Genomic DNA, 18,836 nt, shown 5'->3' on the forward strand with positions numbered 1-18,836 from the left:
TTTTGCTATACATCTACATACATATAATATTATGTCTAAATACATAACAAAATAGATGAAAAAAAATCAAAACGACTTATAATTTACAATTGAGAAAAAAAAATAAAAACGTTGACTGGACTAACAATTGTATCTTTTTATGGAGGCGGTATTGTTCTTCCACATTTATATGACTCTATAAGACGATAATGCTGTCAACAAGAGAAAAGCACATGTGCGCTGAATAAGGTTTTGGGTATTAAGATAGCTTTCCAACGATTTATCAACCACGTCAAGTCTCTCTCTCCCTCTCCCTCTCCCTCTCGTTACTGTCAAGTTGATAGACGTACAGCAACTTGCCATGACACTTTGGACAAGCAAAATATCTTCTGCGGCTGCCCTAATTTTTTGGCTGAGAATGTGCGTAAATATAGTGTAGAGGTACAATTACTGTTGTGTGACCTGTATGTCGGGAGTTTAATTAACTATCGACATTCTCAAAGAAAAAAAAAACCCACTCTTTATCAAAAAGGAAAAAAAAAACACTCTATGGGCAAGTCAGATGTGTTCATGTTATACTCATAGTATGTGTGAAATGTGAAGTTAAAGTGTGGTGTTTAATTTATAAAGAAACTTCCTCTCGTCCCCGTCATACAGACAAGAGAAGGCAAAAAAAACTTAATCTCCTTTTTTTGTTCATACAAAACAAGAGAAAAAACCTTTCGCATTTTGCTGTCGAATCCAAGTGGATCCACTCCTTTGACGTATCAGGAAAACTAGCCCGTATCTCTACACTGCTGTTACACAAAGAAAACAAAGACCTTTCACCATTTCACTAGCGATCAACACCAAGTGGATGAAGCACACCTCAAGGCTCAAACACGCGACTTGATGACTTGAGCGTGTTTGGTTTCTAGCCATGGTCCGCCACGCCTAACGTGTAGCGTGCTACATCCTCAAGAGTTGTTGTTTTGTTTGTTACATAGCTGCAACAACCATGATTTTCTCTATTATAAATTCCTTTCCGCCATAGTTGTGGCGCCCGTTTTGGCCACCGCAAGTTAGACGCCACCATAACTCGCATAGCGTCTTGTGGCCAAGACAGACCCTTAATCCATAGACAATGAAAGACAAGCCTTTTTCTTGAAATCTCATGTGACTATTTGTTGCCCTGATTTTCAAAAATTATTAACGTTAAGTGTCGGTTTTGATTTCCAGGGCAATCGAGATTTTTTTAGAGAGATACTGTTTGATTGTGTGGTTTGCACACATGCATCATCGATGATCCTATAACCACCATAAACTCATAAGCACTACTGCACTATTTTTGATATATGACATATAATACTAGTATAAAACAGTCCATGAAATATACGTATGTTTCTTTTTGGTATATTATATATTATTATATGGGAAAAAGAAGAGGGAAATGAATGGGAAGAAATTGAGCCGTGAGAAAACAGAAAAGGACATCTCGTCATTCTCACCAAGGATCCCAAACGCTGGGACGGACAGACGAGACGACCACCGCCGGCGTCGACCTCACCGTCCGATCCGCGAACAGCGTCGCCGACGAGCGGGCGGCGCACGGCGCTCCACGTCGGACGGTCGACGTGGACGGTGCCCACGAATGTTCCATTCCCCAAAATGCCCCTGGAAATGCTGTACCTGTACTACTGGACCCGGCGCAAACGCCTGGCCTCTCACGCTGTTTACCCGCAAGTCCGCCTGCGCGATCCGGTGGGCCCGGCGTGATCCGTCGACCCCACCATCCCCTCCCATCCCTACGCCCGGTCCACCAGAGCCACCTCACGCCATCCAAACCGGGAGCATCGCCCGGCCCATGCACCGAGTCCAGGCGCATCCGGTGGACCCACCAACCCCCTCCTGCCGGAAGTCCTAGAGCCACCAGTTTATATACCCGCACCCGCACCCCACACACACCACCACGCAGCAGCCTATCTATCCCCCCCCCCCCCCCACCTCCTCTCGATTTGTTCCGATGGCCGCCGCCACCATTCGCAGCCCTACCCGCGCCGCCGCCGCAGGAGGACCCGCCGCGGCGCCGACGCAGCAGCGATCGGTGCTGCGGGTGGCGTCGTCCGCCGCGTCGGCTTCCTCGTCGTCCGCCCGCACGCGGAGGGGTGCGGCCGCAATGCAGCCGGCCAAGGCGGTGGCCGCGGAGGCGGCGTCCCCCGCGGTGGAGATGGGGAACGGCGCGGCGGTCGCGGGGATGCAGAGGCCCGACGCCATGGGGAGGTTCGGGAAGTTCGGCGGGAAGTATGTCCCCGAGACGCTCATGCACGCGCTCACCGAGCTCGAGAACGCCTTCCACGCGCTCGCCACCGACGAAGAGTTCCAGGTAGAAACTCTGATTGTCTCGGACGGACTTCTAGGTTACTCGTATTAGCGGGGATTTGCGGGATTTGGATGGCTAATTTTGGTTATTAGGAGATGTCACATCTTATGGGCTGGAAAGATTCTCTCATGGGTTTGTTTGATCTCTCGATTGATTCCGGTCGTCTGTTCCCTTTCCGAGTAGTCTGCTTCACTGTTTTTAATCTGGGACAGGGAGCTACTCCTATCTCAGAGGGGATTTGCAAGTAGGTGGATAGGAAAAGTGCACCTTGTCATGTGACGATTCAAAAAAAAAAAAATGCATCACTCTTAGTATCAAATATCTATGATCAAAATGCTCTGATCCTTGAATCACGAGGAATTATGATCAACATGCTGTGATTCCTGAATCATGAGGAATTATTGTAATTTTTGCATACTCGCACTTATGTTTGTTTTTTAAGAGATACATCTGATATTTCCCCCCTCATGCCTTCCTACAGAAAGAACTTGACGGTATTCTCAAGGACTATGTTGGACGTGAGAGCCCCCTCTATTTTGCGGAGCGCCTGACGGAGCACTACAAGCGCGCCGATGGCACAGGCCCGCTCATCTACCTCAAGAGGGAGGACCTTAACCACACCGGTGCCCACAAGATCAACAATGCCGTGGCGCAGGCCTTGCTCGCCAAGCGACTTGGGAAGCAGCGCATCATTGCTGAGACAGGGGCTGGTCAGCACGGTGTCGCCACTGCCACCGTGTGCGCCCGTTTTGGGCTGCAGTGCATCATCTACATGGGTGCGCAAGATATGGAGAGGCAGGCGCTCAATGTTTTCCGGATGAGGCTTCTTGGTGCAGAGGTAGGGTGGAAACCTCAATCTTTTCTTAGATTGAATTTGTACCTGCAATTGTTTTTGGCACTAGTACTTATTCAGAAAAAGCATTCAGTATGAGTACCTGAGCAGCATGGAATTTGTTAGATATGTGAATATTTTTCTTACTGTATCTTGCTTTCTTTTTGCTGAAACAGGTCAGGGCTGTACATTCTGGGACAGCAACCCTGAAGGATGCAACTTCAGAGGCTATCCGCGACTGGGTCACTAATGTGGAGACTACACACTACATTTTGGGCTCTGTTGCTGGTCCGCACCCATACCCAATGATGGTGAGGGAGTTCCATAAGGTTATTGGCAAGGAGACCCGGAGGCAGGCCATGGACAAGTGGGGTGGAAAGCCGGATGTGTTGGTTGCTTGCGTCGGTGGTGGATCAAACGCTATGGGTTTATTCCATGAGTTTGTTGAGGATCAAGATGTGAGGCTGATTGGAGTGGAGGCAGCTGGTCATGGTGTAGACACTGACAAGCATGCTGCTACTTTGACAAAGGGCGAAGTTGGAGTTCTCCACGGATCTATGAGCTACTTGCTGCAGGACGATGATGGACAAGTTATTGAACCCCACTCCATCAGTGCTGGGTAAGTTTTCTTTATGTTTACATTCACAAGACTATATTTGTTGTCCACCATGTGGGCTAATTATCCATATTTTGAATCCTAGGCTGGACTACCCTGGTGTTGGACCCGAGCACAGTTTCTTGAAGGACATTGGACGTGCTGAATACGACAGCGTGACTGATCAGGAGGCACTGGATGGTATGTGTCTCGCTCTCTTTCCATCTTCTGTATTGGTTGAACTAATTTTTGACAAGTTGATTTCCAATGCACCTACAAAATGATGCTTGCATTGGTGTCAGCTTTCAAACATGATGAGATCACTATCAAATTACTAACTTTTCTAAATAACACATGGGCATTCTGATATTTCTTGATGTGATAGGGGCAGCAATGAATTATGAATGTGTGTCCAAATCCCACTGTATGCTATATCAGTAGAACTGCACAACTGCACTGTTTGGTCATTTGTGCCTGAAATTGTTTTAAACATGTGAAAAATATGTCAAACGTGTTGAATCAGCAGGATGCTATCTTTAATTGACGAAATGTTATATATTCAGTCGATGTAGCTGTTCTGGATATTTGCAATGCCAATAACATAATCCTAGCCTCCAAGGTTTTCCTCAGTAGATAAGACAAATATTTAAGACAAGTCTTATTCCTTAGCTGATGCTGACATGTGCTTTTTTTTAATAACCAAACACAATGTTCAAGTCTTGAACACTCTTATACTCAGATGTGACACTAGATACATTGTTGACTGTTCAGCATCCGTAAGGCCTGTAGGATTTTTTTTCCTGAATAATTGAGAAACTGTCTCCACAGCTTATTCAGTAGGGTATTCACTCTGTTTATGTCATCAATGCTATGTTGAACATCTAATCACATGGCTACTCTCACATTCAGCTTTCAAGCGTGTCTCTCGTCTGGAGGGCATCATCCCTGCCCTGGAGACCTCCCATGCGCTCGCCTACCTCGAGAAGCTCTGCCCGACCCTGCCAGACGGCGTGAGAGTGGTGGTGAACTGCAGTGGACGAGGAGACAAGGACGTGCACACCGCCAGCAAGTACCTGGACGTCTAAAACACAACATAGGAGGCTGAATGAAGGTTTTTTCCATGTCAATTTTTGAAGGGTTCAGCAGTAATTTAGCGCTGTTCTTTTGGATAAAAGTACAAATAACCTGGAAGCTTGTATTGTTGTAGTAACCGGTAGGGCCCTTTGGTTTTTTTGTTGTTGTTGTCCTGTATCTGAGTGATGTTGGAGTGCATTATGATCAATAAACAAATAAATACCAAGCTTTCTCCCTTGTTAAACTCTCTGCTGCAGTGCTTCTGTGCATTCCCCCGGGTCTGGACAAGTCTGGGAATCAGGAATTTGTCTGGGAATAGTTCATTTCTTGCTCCGTTCCTGCATGATACTGTAAAAAAAACATGCGTCCTAACTCCCAAGGAAGGGCCTCGCTATTTCCTGATGTTTACTGTGTTTGAGATTTTTTTTTAAGATTTTAAGGGTCTATTTGAAATCCTATTATAGCGAAACCCACATGTTTTGGATCCTAATAGCAAATTTCTCTATGGCCCGGCCTTTCGATTAACATCAACAGAACAACATAGTCAATTACAGCACCGGTTTGCCAAAATTGTCCACCTGGACATTACAGTTTAGTTCCCCATCCAAAAAATTTTTATCCATCCCATCGAATCTTTGGACACATGCATGGAACATTAAATATAGATAAAAAAATAAACTAATTATACAGTTTGGTTAAAAATCGCGAGACGAATCTTTTAAGCCTAGTTAGTCCATGATTAGCCTTAAGTGCTACAGTACCCCACATGTGCTACTGACAGATTAATTATGCTTAATAGATTTGTCTTACAGTTTCCTGACGAGCTATGTAATTTGTTTTTTTATTAGTTTCTAAAAACCACTCCCGACATCCTTCCGACATATCCGATGTGACACCCAAAATTTTTTCATCTCCAATCTAAACAGACCCTTAATGAAAAAAAAACAGGCAAAGCTACCAACGATAAAAAAAAAACCTGAACCACTGAAACAAAAACGCCTAGAGTAAAAACATGCGTCCTAACTCCCAAGGGAAGAGCCTCGCTGTTTCCTGATGTTTGCTGTGTGTTTGAGATTTTTAGTGCCTCCTTAGAGCATGGATTGCACATGCCATAAGATTACATAATCTAATTGGACTTTGTTGACGCGCCTGACTGACAGCAATTTGATCTCGGCATATCTTTCAGTGGCTGATCCCTCAAGCTGTCTGAAACCATTTCACCTTCCTCGTACGAACACGTGATGTGGAGTGTAACATTTCGCTTTCTCGTGCGAAAAACATGATGTGGAGTGGTCCTGCACAAAACAAAGGTCAAAAAGTCACGCTGCCCTTCAATTCTTTAGCTGTGTCAATGTCCAACCACACGATTGTTTGCTGAACCGGTCTTGTCTAGTCCAAAAGACAAGATACGGAGGGAGTAAATCGAACGAAAACAAGGAACAAGTCGAGTTTTGCTGCTTCGGTGCCGTGTGCTTTCGTGTGTTCATCCATTTTCCAAATCACAAGTCTTACCTTGACTTCTCGGTCATGAACTGATGGGGTACCTCGATGGATCAGTGGAAACAAGCTCCTCCTACGATCTTCATTGTCGATTCGAACAATTCCACACAGGTTGTTCCGAATCCAGCTTATGTATATTCCCCGCTATGAAATATCGCACGCAAATTTAGGCCCTCTGTTTTCTTCTCTTTTTTTTTTTTACAAATTAGGCAATATAGACGCACAGACCTTCGTAAATACATATGCATATTCCCCGCTATGAAATATCGCACATAAATTTATCCCTTTGAGCAATTTCAAAAGGTTGACCTGATAAATCTTGAGATTAATAAAGTTACTACAAGCGACTCACTGTCGATAAACACATGCATACCACTAAAATAATAACAACGCGACATCCTAGATTAAATTCGGAAAAACATAAACACCCATGTCAAGTTAAGAACATATTCTACCAACGCGGAACCTAACGAACAAAGGTAAGCCGAGTTTGTCGTTTTCGTCATCATTTTATGGTGATTGACCTATACTCCTGCTTCTGCTCCCGATTTGGGATAGGGGGTAGGAAAACAATGTCTTTCTATGGAGGTAGGGGCACTTTGGTCATTTTTTATGCTAGAGAAGGAAATGAAAAGAAAGAGAGAGAAAAGGCGAAATGGAAACATAATCTTGAATGTGGCAAATATGTGAAGCGACCGATATGAGTGCCAATAAAAAAAATTTTCACGTGTAAGCTTAAATTGGGTGTCATGCAACAAGTAGAGAAGCATACCAATTAGTAGATAGTTACCGAAGATGGTCATACATGATACATGTATCCACAAGGGATCAAACCATATGTTAAGTTTGTCAACCTCAATATGTTCCAGTCCATTCTCCCTTGGCAGTCAACCTCAAGATTTGGGGTCCAGAGGTTCTGTGAGTGAGAGATGATGACTTCACAGGAGAATTTTGTGATGGCAGACCGGCCAAATTTGGTATGGCAAAGCCAGATTTGCAAGGTGCTAGGGTACCAAAGACAACGAACAAGGGTAGGCAGGGACAGGGTGACGGTATCATGAAAAAAACTGGCATTGGAGGCGATGCCACTAAAGACATGGTTTTAGACGACTTTGGTAGAAGCCCAAGCCCAACACGGGTTGGATGGATCTGGATTTTTTTTTTAGTTTTAAGGAGTCATTTCTAGATCAACGGTCCATAAAGTCTTGGGCCTCCAAAACATTTGAGCCTGGGCTGGACGAATAAAAGAACAAATTACTTTAAAAGTACTCCTACCGTCCAAAAAAAAATGTAATTCTAGATTTAAAGCAAGTTAAAACTTTTCCGAATTTGACCATTTCTATAGAAAATAACATCAGCATTTAGGTCATCAAATAAAATCACTGTAAAATATATTCTATGATGGATTTAATCGTAGTTATTTGGTATCATAAATATATTATTTTATTTATAAATATTTGGTCAAATTTAAAATTCGTTAATTAACTAAGAAGTGAGAATTGTTTTTTTTAACTGAGGGAGTAATTGAAGAGTACTAGCATCTTACTTATTTATTACCTATATACTTGAATTACATTTAAGATTGCTGTTAGAGCTTTGTTATGCAGGTACGTAGTAGGAGGTGCGGGAGGTCATGAATCCCAAGTTTCAACCAGGTTCGAATCTTAGTCCTATTTACTTTTCTTGGTAAAAAAAAAATCAGCTAGTTTTCCCAATGTTTGAACGAACCAATTCACCGGATCAAGCACTTTGGGTCTTTGAGTTTTCTTCCCCGAACAGATGGACAGTGTCCCGACAACACCGACCAGCGACATCAGGCCAACTGGCCAAAGAGCAACTGTTTTCACACAGAATCTCAGCATGAAGTATTTGTTCCAGTGTTTTTTTTTCATGGACCATGCACACTCAGGGTGGGCACAATTAACCGAAACCGAGGAACCGAACCGAAAGAACCGGAACCGAAACCGAAAGAATCGGAACCGAAAAAATGTTCCTTATTTGGTTCCAAGTTTTGAGGAACCGAAATAACCGAGAACAATTCGGTTCCTACCCTCGGTTAACCGAATTAACCGAAAGAACCGAAATTCATGAATTTTACTTTACTTACTAGTATTTTATAAGACAAAGTTTGCTAAATTACTATGTATTTATGTTACTATATTGCTATTGTAATCTTACCAATTATTATTATCTAATTAGAAGTGGTGTTGCCTATATTTGCTTTAAAACCTACATATTTTTTTGTTGTATTAATCTTTGCTAGAAAAATTCGGTTAGTTCGGTAAGAACCGGAACCGAACCGAAATAACCGAGAACCGAAATGCTCGGTTCCTAAATTTTTTTGAAACCGATCGGTTCTTAGGAACCGAATTTCATAGATAACCGAAGGAACCGAACCGAAACCGAACCGAGAACCGAATGCCCAACCTGAATGCACACCATGTTTGGACATAGGAGCTCATCCGTCTGGCTTGTTCCTAAACTGAAAGGCCGTCCGATCCACTTAGCACAATAATTTACTAAAAAATGTTTAACGGAATAAAACATAAGGAATGGATATTTGATGGGAAAAAATTCCAATAGACCGGTTTTAGACTCTTGCAGTCTCCATAGACAACATCCCTCCATACAGCAGGGAGAGAAGACAACCAGATACAGACACATTACAATGGAAGAAAATCCAATTACAAGCTATATATGCATATATATGCATGGTCTAGCTTCTAGCTGATGGATGAGCTAGCTTCTACTACAATGCAACCCTTGGACTGAAGAGGAGAGTGGCAGGTCGACGGGAGGACGGAGGAAGAGAGTCAATGCCCGAACCAAATCCCCTTGCAAGGTGTTGCTCTCCTCGCTACTACTTGTGAATCGATCAGAGGGCAACACTTTGCAAGGAGAGTACGCGGTGCGTTCTTGACTCGATCCCCGCATTGCCAAATCCTCCCAAATTTCAATTTGATTTGATGCGACCTGCTCTTCATCCCTCCTCAGATTCAGTCTCCTGCACATACGCATGCACAGCAAAAAAAAAAAAAAAAAAGATGAAGTGTTTTGAATTGATCTATCTTCAATCATTCACGCGAGCAACAAGAATCGATGCTAACCACTGGCGATGGTCACTGGGGGACGGCACCCCCGCCGCCGATGTTGTCGGCTGCGACAGCAGCCTTGATGCGCTCGACGGTGCAGGCAATGAGGCTGTTGACAGTGGCGACGGAGCCCAATGACAGCTTGGCGGTGGGCACTGAGTCCACCAGGATCTGGAACGCCACGGTGAGGAGTGACCCACCACCGCCGCCGCCACCACCACCTGCACCAGGTCCGTCGGGGAGGACGGCAAACCCTGGTGGCGCACCACCTGCACCAGACCCGTCGGGGAGGATGGCGAACCCTGATGGCAGAAGTGCCACATAGTCTGGGTCACCGCCGTTGAGCACCACGTTCATGGCCACCACATCCACCGGCGCGTAGATCACGTAGGACCCCGTTGCATCTGTGCAGCACTCCTGCAGGATTAGCATGTTGCTCTGGTTCGAGTTGGCGTTCTGCACCCACCAGATTGACATTGCCATGGCATCAACGCATCATCAGTTCAAATGAACCATGCAAAAGAAGAAACAAGCTCTGTAGGTGAGATCAACTTACATTGACACGGAGGAGTGAGACCGCATTGCCGTGGTCACGTCCATTGGCGATATGAGCCATCTCCTGCACGTCTCCGCCATTGGAGAGAATGTCCCACTCGCTGCGGGTGGCGTCATCCCGGAGGAAGCCGAAGACACGCGCCGGGGGCACAGGAAGCCAGAATGAGGTGGCAGCATTCAGGATGATGCCGGGCGGGCGGCCGGGGTCATCCACGCTCTTACGCGTCATCACGCGCACATCCTCAGCACCGCTGCCTGACAGCTTAGTCCACTGGTGCGTCGTCGATGCAGTCACGCCACCGCAGAAGCTCGTGACCATCCGCTCTGCCAGCCGGAGCATGCTCCGGCGTCCCTCCACTGATGTCACCACACCTACAGCATCTCCGCCACTGGAAGGCCCTGCCGGGACGCCACTGGCCATGGCACTGGCAAGGCGCTCACATTGCCGCTCCAGGGCTGCTGCCCACCGCCGTGCGCCGAATGCCAGCCCAGAGCATACCAGGGGACGGTATAGGTCGTGCACCATCATGTCGTCTGCCTCTACGTGCTCCACCCATGTCACCCTGGAGTAGCCGTTGGGCATCTCCTGGATCAGACAGCCTGAGGGGCGGCGCCGACCACGCGCACCCGCCTGTCCGCTGGCACGCAGGCCCTCGACGGACACGTCCACCACCGCCCAGCTGCCGTCTGTGTGCTGCTTGCAGTAGCGCAAGAACTGGCTCTCACGTGTCGGCACCAGCGGCGACGGCATCTGGAATTCTGCTGTCATCTGCATCCAATATAATAGTCACAGCATATGCATTATTATCAACAAACTAATATTCAACCAAATCAAGATGAAATGAACTTCAATGAGATCAGACCAGCTGCAGCGCGCCATTGTAGTTGCCGGCAACGCCGGTGGAGAGCACCTCGAGGGTTGCAGCCCGTGACACAATGCTTGAGAACAGCGTCGACCACTGGTTCTGCACCAAGATGGAGAAGGATCATACATATATAGGTGGATGGATATAGCAGTCTCAGATAATGTACAGTAAAGTATCAGCAGAGCGTGTTGATTATAACATAATAGTTACTGGATTAGTTGGTTACCACGTCCATGAGCATCTCGATGAGGTTGACATGATTCATGATGACCACAACGGTCTCCCGTGATGCTTCTGATCGGAGCTCCGGCAACTTGGGACCAACGCCGCTGGGGAACCCACGGGCATACTCTTCCTCATTGAGAGTCTCAATGGTAGCACCGTCTACGACAAGGGCAGGGATCCAGAGCGGCTCGCCAAGCTGAGCCATCCGCACCAGCTCCTCCATCGCGGCCACGGCGAGCTCGACCACCAACCCCTTGTCAAACCCAGCAGCGGCACCATGAAGGTGAAGGCCACCAAACATGTCTGTTCCACCGGGCAGGAGGTGGTGGGAGGAAAGTGGAGGCGGTGGTGGGTACGGCGCCATTGAGGCCGAGGAGATATTTGACAAGTTGGGCAGCAGGCTACCTGCGGGCTTGCCAACGTACTTGGCAGCGATGGTGGAGATGCGATCGACCTCGTCCCGGAGGCGCGCATTCTCAATGCGAAGGTGGTGTTCATCGAAGGACATCTCACCAATGACGGCCGTGGCTGGGCCACCGCAGTTTGGGCATGAGGCATTGGCAAGAGCATCTTTGTATCGCGCGTTCTCAGCTCGCAGCTTCTCGTTCTCTGCGCGCAGCTGCATGTTCTCATGCCGCTCCTGCTGCGTCTGCATCCATTGATAATACTCCATTAGCACATATAACAACACAGCACACACACCGTGAATGCAAGCAGGTGGTGATATTTGGTGATGATGTCAGTTACCTTCATCTGGGTACGCTTGTTCTGGAACCAGAATTTGACTTGGAGAGGCTCCAGGCCCAGCTCCCGGCTCAGCTCCTTTCTCTGCTTGTCGTCAGGGTGAGGGTACTCCTTGAAGAACCTGTATATCATCCATTCGTTTGCTACAATCATGTCAAATACTGTACTAAAGAAAAAACCACACTGATTACTAGATACTGGATTGGACTTACGCTTCGAGCTCCTGGATCTGGTGTTGGGTGTGGCGGTGGTAGCGCTTCTTGCGGGCTGGCTGCAGGCTGAGATCCTCCTGTAGCTCCTCACCACCGGAGCCTGACCCGGCACCTCCCTCCATGTTGTCGCTGCCAGATTTGCTCTCCATCATCAGCTCGTCGTGGCGTGGGCCGCGTGCATCGCTCTCGCTCGTGGCTGCTTGCGGTGGGTGCTGCTGCTGCTGGCCGTGGTTCTGATGCTGCTGCTGCTGCATCATAGCGAGCTGGTGGTGCCCATCCATCATATTCTGCATGACAGATTTCAATGTCAGTTGTAGTTTGATCTCAGCAAGCATATAACTGACTGAGAGCCAATAAGAACAATGAAGAATGAACATTTTTGTCCACGGTTCTTTTCACAGATCTTACATCAATGATCTTCTTCAACTGTGATGCGCTATATATTTTACATAAACAAACTAAAACTCATGAGCTTATATTGTTCTCATCAGGCAAAGTAAACAAAGCAACAAGTACTGCAGACTGCAGTACATTTGCAATATTAGGACTCTTGTACTGTTACCTTAGGTAGAAATAAAAACTGAGTGCATTTACTTGTTGCTGTAAACCAACCATGCATGTATAAAAGGTCGTCTAAGGGTTTAATTTAAGATGCCAGCATCTGTACTGACTTGTAAGACTGTATGAAGTTTCGGTACAATTTGGGGGCGCAATAAAGTCGAGCAAGTACCTATTAAGTTGGCGAAAAGGATTTGGGAGCTTAAACCAAATCAGGAGAGGAACACAACACACTTGCTTGCCTTGAGAAATAAAGGATATAATGACCGGGCTTCTTGAAAACTCTACACATGTACAGCTAGTGCAGTGCAACAGCAGCTAATATGTAGAGATATATAGATGCAACAGAGAGTGCTTATATCACGCCTTCATCCACCACACCAACCATACTTTTCTCAACTCTCAGTCTCAGGTGTGAGGGATGACTGTAGGTCTGTTGTGACTAGTAGTGAGAGCATACAATGCAGCAGGTTTTAATCCTGAAGATACGAGCCTCCTTTTGGCATTTATTTATCTCCTACTTAAATGCCTTCTTTTCCGGAAATAAATTGATGGTGATATCATATATGGTATCATCGAATTTATTTTCTTTGAAGGATGACAACATATACTATACGACGTCTCGACGACTACCACTAATACTAGCATTTACAACTCAACAGTGTAGTCGTACTAGTAGAAGAAATGAAATGGTAGGTTTAAGAGATTTTTAACATTGAAAAGCACAGATTTATGGAAAGGAAAACCCGGCCACGATTCATTAACAATACACAGACAAGACGAAGCGCCAAAAAAAAACTGTCCTGGCGAAATCAAGAACACCATACAAGGCAACTAGCGAATCACTACTGAATGATCTGTTGGTATATGCACGGCGCCGAATTGAAGATGAAGTACAGACAAGCAAGAGGTGCAGAGAGAGAGGTACCTGGCCGAGGGATGCTGCGTAGCTGGCGAGGCCGCCGATCATGGCGGCCGCTGTCGGCATGTTCCGGCCGGGGATCATCAGGCCCCCGGGCATAGCTGGGAGGAGCTAATCTCCTCCCTGGCCTTACACAAAACCCTAGAGCCTCACCATGCACGCTCCTTCCTCCCCGAGCATAGATCTAAGCCTCTGCAAGAGCAAAAGGAAGCAACTTCCGATCCGATCTTCGTATACACGCGTGAGTGGACCGATAAAACAGCTCTATCGGATTGGGATGAAGCTAAGTCCAGTGATCATGAGACGATCGAGGACGACGTCGGAGGAGCTAGTAGGTGGCCGGCGTGTAGATGTGGAGGAGAAGGGGAGGGAGGGAGAAAGGGACGGCGGCGGCGATGGAGACGGGAGGATTGGAGGAGGAAGACGAGTGGGGAGGGGAGGGGGAAGGGTGGAGGGTGCGCGTATTGAATGCCGGAGTAATTGTGGAGAGTAGCGAGAGGGTGCAATGGCATTCAATGTCGTCGCCGTGGAGTTATTGCATGACACACAGCACACAGCGGCACACCCCCTCTCAACTCACAGCTTGACAGAGAGGGAATGTGGGTGTGGATGGGTACACTGTACACGTATGGGAGTATGGTATACATACAGTTCATGGATACCTACTCCCTCCGTCTCAATGTTTTTTTGACTTTTAGACTTGATCACTTATCTTAGGCCTTATTTAGTTCAAAAAACTTACAAAATTTTTCTGATTCAGCGTCATATTGAATCTTGCGGCACATATATGAAACAATAAATATAGATAAAAAATAACTAATTAGACAGTTTGCTTATAATTTGCGAAACGAATCTTTTGAGTCTAGTTAGTCTATGACCTTGTTTAGTTCCCAAAAAATTTTGCCAAAAAATTTAGATTCCTGGTCACATTAAATGTTCTGGTCCATACATGGAGTATTAAATATAGATGAAAACAAAATTAATTACACAGTTTACCTGTAAGAGCAAGTATTATAGTGGGCTGTAAGCTGGCTAAATGCTGATGTGGAGGAGAGAAGGAAGGAGAGAGAGCAGAAGCAGGCTGTAAGCTTACAGCCAGCTTAGACACAATAACCAAGAAACTTTATGAGAGAGATAAGTGAGCCATGTATTAATAGTGAATAGCTAACTATTGTATGAGTGGGCTGAGAGAAGGCTGTAAGGAACCTTACAGTCAGCAAGTGGGCTGTATTATTAAACTTGCTCTAATGTGTGAGACGAATCTTTTGAGCCTAGTTAATTCATAATTGGATAATATTTGTTAAATACAAACGAAAGTGCTACAGTATCCGAAATCCTAAAATTTTATCAACTGAACAAGGCTTATGATTGGACAATATTTGTCAAATAGAAACAAAAGTGCTACAATGTCTATTTTGCAAAAAAAAAATTGAAACTAAACAAGGCCTTATTTAAATTTTTTATACAGATAATAAATAAACAAACTATTATAAAAGTATCTATAATGATAGAAGAAGTTATAACAAAATAAAAAATATTTATATAAATTTTTGAATAAGACAAAACGTCTAAAGTGTCAAAAACAATATTTTCAATAGGACGGATGGGAGTATATATATAATGATCCGTGTCTCATAGTCATAGTTGATAAATGTTGGTCGTCGTTTGTTGGGCATCTATTTTCAGGCCATTTGCCGACTTTTTGATTGTGTGATTATCCATACTACAAAGCGTCGTACATGTTTGACTTTGAGATCGGGAGTTATTCACAACTTGGTATAATTTAGATCATTTTTTCTGAATATCTGTGTAATCTAGAGTGCTTGTAATATATTCATGTAGCCTATTATCTAATATAATTCTTCTCTTATCGCAAAAAATAGTCATAGTTGACGGTTGTATGGGATAGATTGATCTGGATGTATATGTACTATATACTATTTAGATATATAGTAAAAATAATATGTTTAGAATTTTTCTTGAAATCTCGAGGAAGAGTTTTGTTAAGTTAATTTATTAGAGCATCTTCAAGAGATTAGCCAAAAATAGTAGTCAAATTTACTGATTTAGCTACTCTCTAAAATAGATTTGACAAAAAAATATTAGAGTACTCCAACAGACTCGGTAAAAGATGGCTAGTGAGGTAGGCTATCCAAAAGTAGAGAGCGAATAAGGTGGGTGGAGAGCTACTAAATTTGAAGAGTCGTTTACAGAGTCTGTTGGAAACGTTTTTCCTTCAACAATAGCTAAATTTACCTTTAGAAAATGATTTGGCTAATCTCTTAAAGATGCTCTTAGAAGGAAAAGAGAGAAATTTGAAACAAGAACACACCCACCAAGACAAGGAAAGAAAACAAGAAAAAGAAGAGAGAAAAAAAGGTTACGGCTAAAATAGGGGCGCTCCAATTAAGCAGCCTCGTCCAGGTGTTTAGTTGGAGGGACTAAAATCTAATAGATATGGTAGTATATTTGTAAATATAATAATTAGTGTCCAATTATAAATTAATTCGGATTAAAAATTTTTTCTCATAAATTATTTTCTAGTTCTGTTTTTAGTTTCATAAATAATCTATATTTAATATTTTATGTATATGTCTAAACATTCGATCTGAAAGAGACTATAGTTTAACTCAGGTAACCAAACAGTTCCAGGAAAAGATTTTTTTTGGAAAACCGCTACCACCTGAAATCCAAAGCCATATATAGGACTTTGCATCTTTAAGGGGTTGTTTAGTTTCTGGAAAAAATTGCAATCAAATCTTGCAGTACATATATGGAGCATCAAATATAGATAAAAAGAATAACTAATTGCATAATTTGCCTGTAATTTGCGAGATGAATCTTTTGAGCCTAGTTAGTCCATAACTGGACAATAATTATCAAATATTTCCTCCGCTCCTTTTTAATTGTCGCTTGCGCTTCACAAAAAATAACTGCCAACAATTATTTATTAAAAAATATTAATATTTATAATACATAATTAGTATTATTAGAAAGATCTTTGAATCTAGTTTTTTAACAAATTTATTTAGAGATATAATTGTTGCACGTATTTTCTACAATCAAGTTAAACTTGTGGCACATACACCAACGACGACAATTAAAAAGAGACAAAGAGAGTATAAATGAAAGTACTGCAGTAGTCAAAAACAAAACTTTTCATCAACTAAACAAGGCCTAAGTTAGTGCATCATGCATGAAAGCTAGTTCCAAAGGTTGCATGGTTGCGCTCTTTCCAAATATTCCACCAAAAGTGGACCATTGATCTCTTTTGTTTCTGGTTTGTTTGCCTTGCCTTCCTCCAACATTTGTAAATGGACCCTGAGAGGTCATGCTTAGGCCTTGTTTAGTTCCAAATTTTTTTGCAAAATAGGAATAGTAGCACTTTCGTTTGTATTTGATAAATATTATCTAATTATAGACTAACTAGGCTCAAAAGATTCATCTCGTCAATTCCGACTAAACTGTGCAATTAGTTTTAATTTTTATCTATATTTAATACTCCATGCATACGTCTAAAGATTCGATGTGACGGAGAATCTGAAAAATTTTGCAAAATTTTTCAGGAACTAAACAAGGCCTAGAAGTTGGTGAAGACAAACCAAGGTAGGATGGTTGCCTAGACTAGTTTGGTGAAAGAGCAATCTTTACAAAAAAAAGTGTTTAGGGTTTTCCAGTTGTGATGTGTAGAGTTTGCAAATTAGGCCATTAGGCCATCCACGCTTTTGGAGTTATTTCTTATTTGTCATCAAAAGTTTCCAGTGCATCAATGTCCATGTGAAAACCTACATCTTGGTTCTACTTTTGCTCTCAAAGATTTGACATAAATTCTATTTCATGTAGCTACCACTAAATTATACAAGGTATGCACTTTTAGTTGAGTAATTTCCATTTGATGTTCACTGCAACTGCATGGCATCATTAGGCCAGATTTTGTGTTATATATTGTAATGTCGCTCCATAGTTTCATAATTGATGCAATTCATCCCTTGATATAAGTGGGGGAGACACCCCACGTCGTCTGAAATAGGGTGACTCGGGCAGTTGCCCCATGCCTCCGAGTCACCACCCCCGCGTACACCTCCTGGTCTTTGTTGTCATTAGCGCTATTGCTGCTTGTTTCTTAGCCGTACCAAGGAGGGCAGCGGCGAGGTTATCTCGCCCGTTTGCCTTCTCCCAACCTCCTCTTTCCTCTCTCTCCACTTCCTCTATTTGACCAACTGCTTTAGTGTGGCCGGCAACTAGAGGAGGCTAGATCTACTTAGGGGCAGCCGGATCTCTACTCTGCCATGCCGAATTTGTCCAGGTTCACTTGTGGGTGCCCGTGGTCAGGTACCCGATCTTGTTTGCGTTTCGCCCTATCTACATGCTTCGACAGTTTTCTTGTGATGGTTCCCATCTTTGAGTCGATTTGGTTCACACCTTGAAAATTTTCTGGGGGTACTGTAGTACATGTGTAACTATAGCAATTACTGTCTAATCATGGACTAACTAGGCTCAAAAGATTCATCTTGCAAAATACATGCAAAATGTGCAATTAGTTATTTTTTTGTCTAAATATTAGATGGGATGGGATAAAAAGTTTTTGGGTGGGAACTAAACAAGGCCTTTATTCAACAAATCCTATGCTAGGCATGTCACCATGGGGGTTCCGTCTTGGATGTAGCGCGGTGTTGCCTCTCCATGGTGGAATCAGGGGCGTTTTCCTGTGGTTGCGTGTGTGGCATGGATGTCCGTGGTACATGTGGTGGTGTTTGGGGTTGGCGGTGACACGTGTGTGTCATAATGGAAAGTTAGTATGGGCTTCCTCGGCGAGGGCCCTAACGGACAACAAAGGGTGGGCTGTTTGAGGTCAAGGCGAAAGCCTAAACGGTGGCGCCCACGAATGTTGTATCCTTCATAGAGGTGTCCTCTTTGTAACTCTGCTCCAACCATGCTAGAATTGCAGGTGAAAACTTTTTCCATGGTGGGCAAGTGTTTTCAACACTTTTGACGTTGTTTCCTTCTTGAAGATGTTGCTAGGCTTTTCTAGCTCCTTGTCTTTTTTTCGAAAGATTCGTTACCGACTTTCATTGAGATAGATAAGAGCAATTTACAACTTGGGACAGCGGCACAAGAAGCGCCACTATCACTGTTTCACCCAGGACCCATAAGGTTGGTCCCAAGCCACCCCTGAGAAACTAATGGTGATTTACATTAAAAGTAAAAGACAACAACAACCACAACAAGTAAAAGGAAAGTAAAAAAATCCTAAGTGGCAGGAACCAATGTCAACCGTTGTTGAGTGAGCAGCCCCAGGTCTTGGTTCCCTGCCGTTGCCCAG

At 44.1% G+C, this 18,836-nt stretch overlaps 2 protein-coding genes across 3 annotated transcripts; one reads left to right on the plus strand and one right to left on the minus strand.

Annotated features, from left to right (window-relative positions):
* Nucleotides 1,960-5,083, plus strand: LOC8067797 (tryptophan synthase beta chain 1). Its single transcript, XM_002443775.2, has 5 exons — nt 1,960-2,341; nt 2,820-3,176; nt 3,347-3,789; nt 3,872-3,966; nt 4,675-5,083. The coding sequence occupies exons 1-5, from the start codon at nt 1,982-1,984 to the stop codon at nt 4,848-4,850; spliced, it is 1,431 nt and encodes a 476-aa protein (XP_002443820.1). The 5' UTR covers nt 1,960-1,981; the 3' UTR covers nt 4,851-5,083.
* Nucleotides 8,869-14,005, minus strand: LOC8067798 (homeobox-leucine zipper protein ROC7). 2 transcript variants are annotated; one of them, XM_021464279.1, is made up of 9 exons: nt 13,520-14,005; nt 12,034-12,320; nt 11,825-11,942; nt 11,483-11,726; nt 11,079-11,380; nt 10,850-10,951; nt 9,988-10,755; nt 9,447-9,887; nt 8,869-9,343 (listed from the first exon to the last, which is right to left on the minus strand). In XM_021464279.1, exons 1-8 carry the CDS (start codon nt 13,610-13,612, stop codon nt 9,459-9,461), a joined length of 2,343 nt encoding a protein of 780 aa, XP_021319954.1. In that variant the 5' UTR covers nt 13,613-14,005; the 3' UTR covers nt 8,869-9,343; nt 9,447-9,458. The 2 variants fall into 2 exon arrangements, with proteins under 2 accessions (XP_021319954.1, XP_002445014.2); XM_002444969.2 differs by having other exon boundaries at nt 11,079-11,726.

Source organism: Sorghum bicolor, chromosome 7, assembly GCF_000003195.3.
Source record: "Sorghum bicolor cultivar BTx623 chromosome 7, Sorghum_bicolor_NCBIv3, whole genome shotgun sequence".
In the NCBI taxonomy this organism is placed as follows: Eukaryota; Viridiplantae; Streptophyta; class Magnoliopsida; order Poales; family Poaceae; genus Sorghum; species Sorghum bicolor.